Here is a 9784-nt window from a genome sequence, read left to right as displayed (position 1 = left end):
ATTGAGTTTTGTTATAAATCAATCCTAAGAGAAAGAAAGAAGAGTGAAATACTAATAATTTGGTACTGATTTAACCATGAGATATGATCGATAACAGGCCGTGTTTGTTGTAGGTGGAGACCGAAAAGTGTATTGCTAAAAAAAGAAAATTGTTCAAAAGTTTAATAGTAAATTTGATACACTCCTAAAATTCAATATCTAGAATGACTTCGTTTTAGTTATCAAAATAGCCACATCAAAATGACGTCGTTTTCGTGTGGCATGCAACATTGGTCACTATTAGTCATGTCATCGTCTTATTACTAGCTTAACAACATAGTGATACGACTGAATGTAAAACAAAAATTTAATGCTATAATTGATAAAACTGAAAGTTTAATAGTATAAATAAATTACCAGATAAAGTTAAGTGGTATTTGAAATAATTTCTTATATCAAATAATAATTTTTAAATTAAATCTATACTTGTAAATTAGATAAGGCTGTGGAGGTCAACGGTCTTCACTGGGGCAATATTATAGTAGTTGATTTTTTTTTCAACTATTAAAACTTAAGTTGATTTATATTTCCAATATCTAATTATATGTTACAATCGGATGGTGATAATGCTATTTTTAATATCCAAAATATAATGATCGGAATATAATAAAAAATATTAGGATAAATTACACATTTAATATCTAAACTATCAGTTTTGGTCTGTTTTAGTACTTAAACTTTAATTTTTAAAATAATACATAACGTTTAGTTTTTATTTCATTTTAGAACCTTGATTTTAAAAACTTAGTTGAACTGTTACAACTTGACACTTTTTATGGGCAAATTATATCATTCATCACTCAAATATCTTCTCACTCTTATTTTGGTCATTAAAGTTTCTTTTTTCAATTTAATTAATTAACTTTAAAATTACTCCTAATTTAATCACTCTAAATTTCAAAATAATTTTTTTATTTTAATTATATAATAAAAAATCATGCCACCAAATATTATTAATAAAATAAATTAGAGTGATTAAAACAAGATCAATTTGAAATTTGAGTATTTAAATTCATTTTTTTTAAATTTAATTACCAAAATAACATTGAGAAGATAATAAGGGATGAATGATGTAATTTACCATAAAATATCACGTAAAAGTTTAGTTAAAAAAATTTAACGACGGTACTAAAATGAAATAAAAACTAACAGTTAGGTATGATTTTGATAATTTTGAAAGTTTATATACTAAAATAAATCAAAATTGATAATTTAGATACTAAATGAGCAGTTTACCCAAAATATTAATAATAAAGAATCTTCCATGTGGCCCACCACAAGGAATTTCCATTCTCATTATCGTTTCTCTTTAACTTTTAGGGTAAACTACACGAACGGTCACTAATTTTTAGTAAATTTTTGTTTCCCCTGAAGTTTCAAAAAGTAACAAATTAGTCACTAACATTATCGATTTGTAATAAAATTATCACTAACATTATCGATTTGTAACAAAATGGTCACTCCACCATTATTAAAATATCAAAGTATAACACATTAAACATAACTATAATATATAAATAATTTTTAAGATTTATTTAAACAATATAAATTAAAATAATATAAACATTCTGATAACTCGGTCAATTAATTACTTTTTTTAGATTGTTAAATTAACCGAAAATAGTGACTAAAATTAAAACTTTTAAATGAAAAATAATTTACATTTTTCATAAAAAAAATAGTTATTCTTTTTTATTTTCAATCTCACCTTTTCATCTTTATTTATTCAACTATAAAAAATGTATAAAATTATATATATATATTCCATATAAATACACAAATTATTGTGTCTTTGCTAACATAAGGAAATAATAATGTCATTTTCGAGAATATAAATGGTCTCTTGATTATATGATACTTTATTATTGAGTCCATTGACTATTAAAAGTTATAACATGATCACTCCACTATTTATTATGTTCTAAACCGGTCATTTTTCATTAAAAATTAGCGGTCAATTGGGTTGGACGTTAACATGCTGATTGAGATATCGTTTGAGATTATGAGATTAAATTTTATCATATCTATGTCAGTAGGTTAACGTACAACTCATATAATCGTCAAATTTTTAACGAAAATAGATGAGTTTGGAACGTAATGAATAGTTATTTACCATTTTTAACTTTCAATAGTCAAGGGACTCAACAAAATAACTCTCTATAGTTGATGGATCAATTTGTAACTTTTAATAGTCGGAGACTTAATAAATCAATATCCTATAGTTAAGGAGACCGTTGATGTGCTTTACCCTTATTTTTAATTAAAAGTGATATGTAAAGTATTCCGTCCTTGACCTAGAATACCCCCAATGTTAATTTCGTTCGAAAGTGATATATATCCCACATCCACACGGACCACACCCAATGTTATTTTTTATTGAAAAAATTATTTTAGATTAGAAAAATTAGATTAAACAAAATGTAAATAATATTATTTTTACTCCATATAGGATAGACCGAAGGGGGCGTGAGGATATAATTGATATTTGAAAATTTAAAATTATCATATATTTTATATTTTTTTTATGTATTTTCTATTGAAAATATGTTTTCATCCCCTGAAATTTTAGTTCATCCCCCCAAATTTAAGTTCGCTCTCCTAATATAAAATCATGTGTTCGTCCCTGCTCCCATAAAAGGTAACTAGATCGTCTTCATTCAATCCCTTGGCTAAACAATCTACTACAATTTCTTTTGTTCTAAAACAATGTTTCAAACTCGTCATATTATGTTAAAAGATTGACGACCGTCTGTGCTATAAGTTTAACATGTTGATTAATATATTATATTAGTATGTGATTTTAAGATTATATTTTATTATATCTCAGTCAGTGAGTAAACTTCTAGCTCAAATTGTCTTCAGTTTTTAACAGAAAAAAAGAGTTTGGAATATATGAATTGTCGGATGACAATTTTGTAACTTTTAATTGACGGGGACTCAACAAAGCAATGTCATATAATAAAATGATCATTTTATAATTTTTAGTAGTCAAGATACTTAATAAAGTATCATTCTATAATCGAGGACCATTTGTATACTTTACCTTTTTTTTAATGGAGTTAACTTTTGAAGCACTTTGAATAATGTATGAATACTTTAGATATGAAATAAATATTTTAAATATTAAATTGATAATATATATATATATATATATATATATATAATTTAAGTATAATTTATCAATTACTTTAAAATAAATACTTCTTTTGGAAAGAGTCAAAGTAGAACTTAATCTGAAAATAACATGTATGATTATATACATGAAATTAGTGTTTTATCTTTTGAAACTCTTAAACATAGTTGTAATGGGATAAATTGACGGAAGTTTCAATCAATAATTATTTGGGTAAAGTACATAAATGGTCCCGGCTATAGGATAATATTTTATTGAGTCATTGACTATTAAAAGTTACAAAATAACCCTCCAACTATAGTTAGTTGCTTTGTAGAGTCCTTCGACTTTTAAAAGTTACAAAAATAGTCACTCGACTATTCATTATGTTCCAAACTCATCATTTTTAATAAAAATTTAATAATCATTTTAGTTGGACGTTAACGTGTTGATTGAGATATGATAGTTATTAGAGATTATGAGATCATCTTTTATCATATCTCAGTCTGCATGTTAACGTACAACTCAGATTGTCGTCAAAATTTTAACAAAAAAGGTAGGTGACCATTTTGTTACTTTTAATAGTCAAGGGACTCAACAAAACAACTTCTTATAATTGAACGATCGTTTTGTAAATTTTAATAGTCAAAGAACTCAATAAAGTATTATCCTATAATCAATGAACCATTTGTGTACTTTACCCAAACATTTAGCACGAATCAAAAATATTTAGATAAGGATACAAACAAAGAATAAAATCGGTCGGTTTTTGTTTTTCTTAAAAGGGTTAACTACACGATGATTACTTATATTTGTGTTTTGTCTACTTTTGGTCAATGATTTTAAAAAACATAAGATATGGTCACTTTTATTTTTATTTAATTAAGATGTGGTCTCTCCAAGTCAAATGTCGTTAACAACAGTCAAATATTTTGATATAATCACACATTTGATCTATGTTATTTACATATTCTCTCAATCTAGTCTTACTTTTAATAAATTAAAATAAATTCAATCATTCAATCGAATGATGCCACATGTCATGCCATGTGTCATGCCAAGACCATTGTTTGGTCTAAAGTAGACAACATGGTGTATATATTTTGTATCTTAGTGTACAAATACTTAAATTCATAATATTTTATATATATTAACTTAAAAATATTTTTTATATTAACTTATTAAATATATTTTATTATTAAATTAATTTAAAAATATTTTATTTTTATTTTCATTTAAAAATATATATTTTATGTTAAAATTTATTTAAAAGTATGATTAAATTGAGAGAATATGTAAATAATAAGGACCAAATGTGTGATTATACCAACTGTCACGTCAAATATTTTGTTAATTATTAACATCAGTTAACCCGTGATGACCACGACTTAATTAATTGAAAATAAAAGTGACCATATCTTATATTTTCTGAAATCAGTGACCAAAATTAGACTAAACATAAACATAAGTGATCATCCATGCAATTAACCCTTCTTAAAATTATAGCAAAGTTTGGCAATCGATGACAACAGGTACAGCTTAGAAAGCAGCGTGAATTGGCGGCAAGCTGTGCCTTTCCAAAGTTGAAAATCGCAGCCAACAGGGAACAAAATCAACTCGCCAAACTCTTTCTTTTTTTCTTGGGTAAACTACACATTTAGTACCTCAATCATCACTTTTGTTTCATTTTAGTTACTTAGCTATTTTTTAAAATCATACTTAACGTTATGTTTTGGATTCATTTGATAATCAATCGTTAAAAAATTAACAAAATTATCGAGGTGACATTTTTTGATGATGATGTGACACCACCTTTATGGTGACATGTCAACATCATCATTATTTTTTTACTAGCAAGTGACGGAAATAAAATTATAACTAAACATTAAGCTTAATTTTGAAAAAGAAAATAGATGAGTGATAAAAATGGAACAAAAGTAATAGGTAAGATACTAAAGAGTATAGTTTATCATTATTTTCTTTCTCCTAACATTACATAACATATTAAATTTAAGGTTAAACTACGCATTTAGTACCTAAACCATCAATTTTGGTATGTTTTAACAACTAAACTTTTAATCTTTTCAAAAGCATACATAACATTTAATTTTTATTTCATTTTAGTAGCCTACAAAAACTTAACACTTTTAGTACCTATAACTATCAGTTTTAGTCTATTTTAATAACTAAACTCTTTTTTTTTCAAAATCATTCGTAACATTTAGTTTTTATTTCATTTTAGTACCCTACCGTTAAAAACTTAAAATGTTTAGTACCTAAAACTATCAGTTTTGGTCAATATTAGTACCTAAACTTCCAATTTCTTTCAAAACTTAACGTTAAGTTTTGAACGAGACACTAAAATAAAACAAAAACTAAACGTTAAGTATGCTTTTGAAAAACTTGAAAGTTAGGTATAAAAGCCGACCAAAATTGATGGTTTAAGTACTAAATTTATAATTTAGCGATTTAAAACAACAGATGATTATAACCAAAAAAGAAAAAAAAAAGTTAAACAAACTATAATATGCAAATTATACTATAAGAAAATGCAAATTATGGACATCCCTAAGCTTCCATGTTCAAGAATAATGGTGGTTGTAGTTGTACACGCTATTCTTATTTGACCGCCCAAAAAACCCATTAACATAAAGCCTCCTCTTCCGCCTTCTTCTTCTCCAAATTCAAAGCCATTGAAATTGATTTAACCTATTTTGACTGCCTCTTGTTTTAGCCATCCATTAACCACCATTATTATTATTTATTGAAGCGAAAGGGAAACAAACCCAGAAGCTTACTTGCCATCTAAAACCTCTCCTCCTTCCTCATATAAATCTCTTTCTTCTCTCCTCTCTATCATACTCGATAATATAACTTTCTTTTCTTTTCTTTTCTCGGGAAAAAGTTAAACAAACAAACCAAAAACCAAGTGAGACACCTTCCTCAAAGCACACACTTTCTTCTCAAAAACCATCTCCTTTCCCTTTTCGTGAAATTGGGGTTCTAGTATTTTTTACGACCCAACACATACTTTGCATAGAAAGCAAGCTCCTTTCGTCTTCCTTCTTCTCTCTCCCAAAGCAAAGTTTGGGTTTTGAGCATAGGAGATGGTGCACCATCATCGTTACGCTTATCAGTTGAAAAAGGATGGAGATGAAGAGGAAGGGACACTTGTTCTCGTTTGGACAAACCCTGGTTACTACAAGAGGAGGAGGACCAAGCTCTTCTCTTTCCTTTTGCTCTCTCTTCTCTCTTGTACCTTCATTTTGGCTCCTCACCTCTTTTCATTTTCTACTCCCTTTTCTCATCTATGTGAGTTGTCATCTTCCCCTGCCTTTCTCTTATTTTTTCCCCTGTTTTTTCCTCTGCGTTCTGACATGTCTTGTATGGTTTTTGCAGATTCTTTTGGTGTACAGAATGAAGGCCTTGCTGGGAATTTGGATGTAAATGCTCCTATTTGTTCTTCAATCTCTAATGGTTAGTTATATTTTCTTTTAATAAACCGCTGTTAAAAATTTTAGTTTTATTCGAAAGTTTAGGTACTAAAATGAATCAAAATTGATAGTTTAAGTATTAATTTTTAACTGTGGATACTAAAATGAAATGAGAACTAAACGTTAGGTATGATTTTAAAAAATTGAAAGTTTTGGTATTAAAACGATCAAAACTGATAGTTTAAGTACTAAATGCGTAGTTTACCCTATTTTTAACACTGAATGATATATCAAAAACACAATATTAGGTATGATTTTTAAAAAATAACAGTTAGGTGATCAAAGCAGAATAAAAAGAATAGTTGAGATACTAAATATGTAATTTACTCTTTTTTTCAATGTCTCCAAAGTGCTTATTTGAATCTTATGGTTGGGGTTAAAAAACAGGTACAATTTGCTGTGACCGAAGCCATTTTCGATCCGATGTTTGTTTCATGAAGGGTGACATAAGAACACATTCTCCCACCTCCTCCGTTTACCTTTACTCATCGAGAGCCGATGCCGACGAAGGGGAAGACGATGAACTCCAACACGAGAAGATCAAACCCTATACCCGAAAATGGGAAACGAGTGTGATGGACACCATCGACGAATTGGACCTTATCTCAAAGAGACGAAATTCGGGTGTTCGCCATCGCTGCGATGTGATTCACGATGTCCCGGCGGTTATCTTCTCGACCGGAGGCTATACCGGCAACGTTTATCACGAGTTCAACGATGGGATCATCCCTTTGTACATAACTTCACAGCAATTCAACAGGAAGGTCGTGTTTGTGATCCTTGAATATCATAATTGGTGGGTCATGAAGTACGGCGACATACTTTCACATCTCTCCAATTATGCACCAATCGATTTCAACCGAGACAATCGAACCCATTGCTTCACCGAGGCGATAACCGGTCTGAGGATCCATGACGAACTCACCGTGGACCCTTCTCTGATGAAGAAAAACAAGAGCATAGTCGATTTCCGACACCTTCTCGATCGAGCATACCGGCCTAGAATCGAAGGTTTGACACATGGTGGTGTTGAGGATGCACAAGAGAAGATGCAACCAAAGTTGGTCATACTGTCACGAAACGGTTCAAGAGCCATAACCAACGAGAAAGCTCTGGTGAAAACAGCGGAAGAAATCGGGTTTCTGGTTCGGGTCCTGAGACCCCAACCGACGACGGAATTAGCCAAGATCTACAAGGAACTCAACTTGAGCGATGCCATGATCGGTGTCCACGGTGCAGCCATGACTCATCTGTTGTTCATGAGACCTGACTGCTCGGTTTTCATTCAAGTGATCCCACTCGGAACGGATTGGGCGGCCGAGACGTACTACGGGGAGCCAGCAAAGAAGCTGGGTCTGAAGTACATAGGGTACAAGATCATCCCGAAAGAGAGCTCATTGTCCGACGAATACGACGAAGACGACCCCGTTCTGAAAGACCCTTCGAGTTTGAATCGAAAGGGATGGGAATACACCAAGAAGATCTACCTCGAGCGTCAAACCGTGAAGTTGGACATGCAGAGATTCCGGAAGCGGCTTGTTCGTGCTTATGATCATATAATCAGCCGGAAAACTCAGCTCCGGTCGCACTCAATTCGGCAATTGAGATTTGATTATATTACTTAATTCTTTAAACTTGATTTCATGTATAAAATAAGCTTTTGTACAGCTTGTCACATTTGTTGAATAAATTTTGCGATTCATATTTCTATACTTTCTTAAATCTTGACTAATAACATAATATCATGCGGTTTTAGTGATTAAAAAAAATATTAATGTTTTAGAGATTTTGAGTTTAAGAGGTTGTTTCTGTGAGTGTGTATACGTTAGGGATAGAAATTGGATGGGTCGGGTTGGATTTTCAGTCCACTTGACATGACCTAAAAATTATAAATCCTTCACCCAACTCGAAAAATACACTTTCCAACCGACTTGATTTTCTGAGATAAAATCCGAACCCGAACCAAAATAATATATTTATTAAAGAAATATTATTGTTATTCAATAAAAATAGGGATTTAATTGAAAGAAAATAATATATAGAGTAGTATTATTGCAATTATCTTTAATTATATAAGATAAAATTACAATTTTTTTGGTCGGTTCGAGCTTTTTTACCCTAAACTCGAATCCGACCATACCCGAACATAACCTTAAAATACCTAACCAGACCTGAACCATAATTTTTCTTAAAATGAAAAAATCCGACCCGATTGGGTCGGGTCAAAACCTGTCGGGTTCGAGTCTCATACCTATTCCTAGTATACGTTATTAATAACAAAAAAGTTTAAACATATATTATTTTATAGTAACTTATTATTAAAAAATTATTTATTTAGTAGTTAACTTTTCTTTATACTTTAATTTTCACTTTAGTCCTTCAGCTATCGCTTTAAAAAAAAAGTTCCAGACACAAGCCAATATGATTAAGCTTAAACTACGCCAATAGCGCTGAATTAGTCAACACACAAGCCCGGTAAATGGGGGTTATGCCCAACCTATATTGTAAAAAACAAATAGATAAATTAGGGGTTTAGTACTTAAATTATCACTTTTCATCTGTTTTAGTACCTAAACTTTTAACTTTTATACAATCATACCTAAAGTTTAATTTTTGTTTCATTTTAGTACTCACCGTTAAAAAATTTAATTTTTGTTTTATTTTAGTACCTTGTTCAAAATTAGGTATGACCTCTCTCCCACTTAAAATGTCCTTTATTGACTTTTAAAAGTCAAAATTTTTAAACTTTGACCATGATTATATTAAATATTTTTTAAAAAATAAATTATATTAAATATATATTTCGAAACTACTTGATTAAAATTTTCTAAAATATATTTTTCATATTTTTTGTCAATAATAAATTTTAAATAATAATGAGTTGAAGTTGAAAAACAAAATTGACCCAAAAAAAGTCAATAAGGGACATTTAAAATGGGACAGAGGGGGTATAATTTTAGGTACTAAATGCATTAATTTTTCAAAGATGAGACACTAAAATGGAATAAAAATTAAATGTTAGATATAATTTTTAAGAAATTAAAATTTTATATACTAAAATAAATCAAAAAATAATAATTCAAATACAAATACTAAATGCGTAGTTTATCCGTTAAAAATAGTGCATAACTTAATCTTA

General features: G+C 29.5%; 1 protein-coding gene across 1 annotated transcript; it reads left to right on the top strand.

Annotated features, from left to right (window-relative positions):
* Positions 1-6151: 6151 nt before the first annotated feature.
* LOC120143183 (alpha-1,3-arabinosyltransferase XAT3-like) lies at positions 6152-8351 on the top strand. The gene is made up of 3 exons (XM_039157573.1): positions 6152-6463; positions 6551-6628; positions 7033-8351. The coding sequence occupies exons 1-3, from the start codon at positions 6259-6261 to the stop codon at positions 8268-8270; spliced, it is 1521 nt and encodes a 506-aa protein (XP_039013504.1). The 5' UTR covers positions 6152-6258; the 3' UTR covers positions 8271-8351.
* The last annotated feature ends 1433 nt before the right edge of the window (positions 8352-9784 follow it).

This window comes from Hibiscus syriacus, unplaced genomic scaffold, assembly GCF_006381635.1.
Source record: "Hibiscus syriacus cultivar Baekdansim isolate YM2019G1 unplaced genomic scaffold, ASM638163v2 tig00110833_pilon, whole genome shotgun sequence".
In the NCBI taxonomy this organism is placed as follows: Eukaryota; Viridiplantae; Streptophyta; class Magnoliopsida; order Malvales; family Malvaceae; genus Hibiscus; species Hibiscus syriacus.
This window is presented reverse-complemented; position numbering and strand designations above follow the sequence as displayed.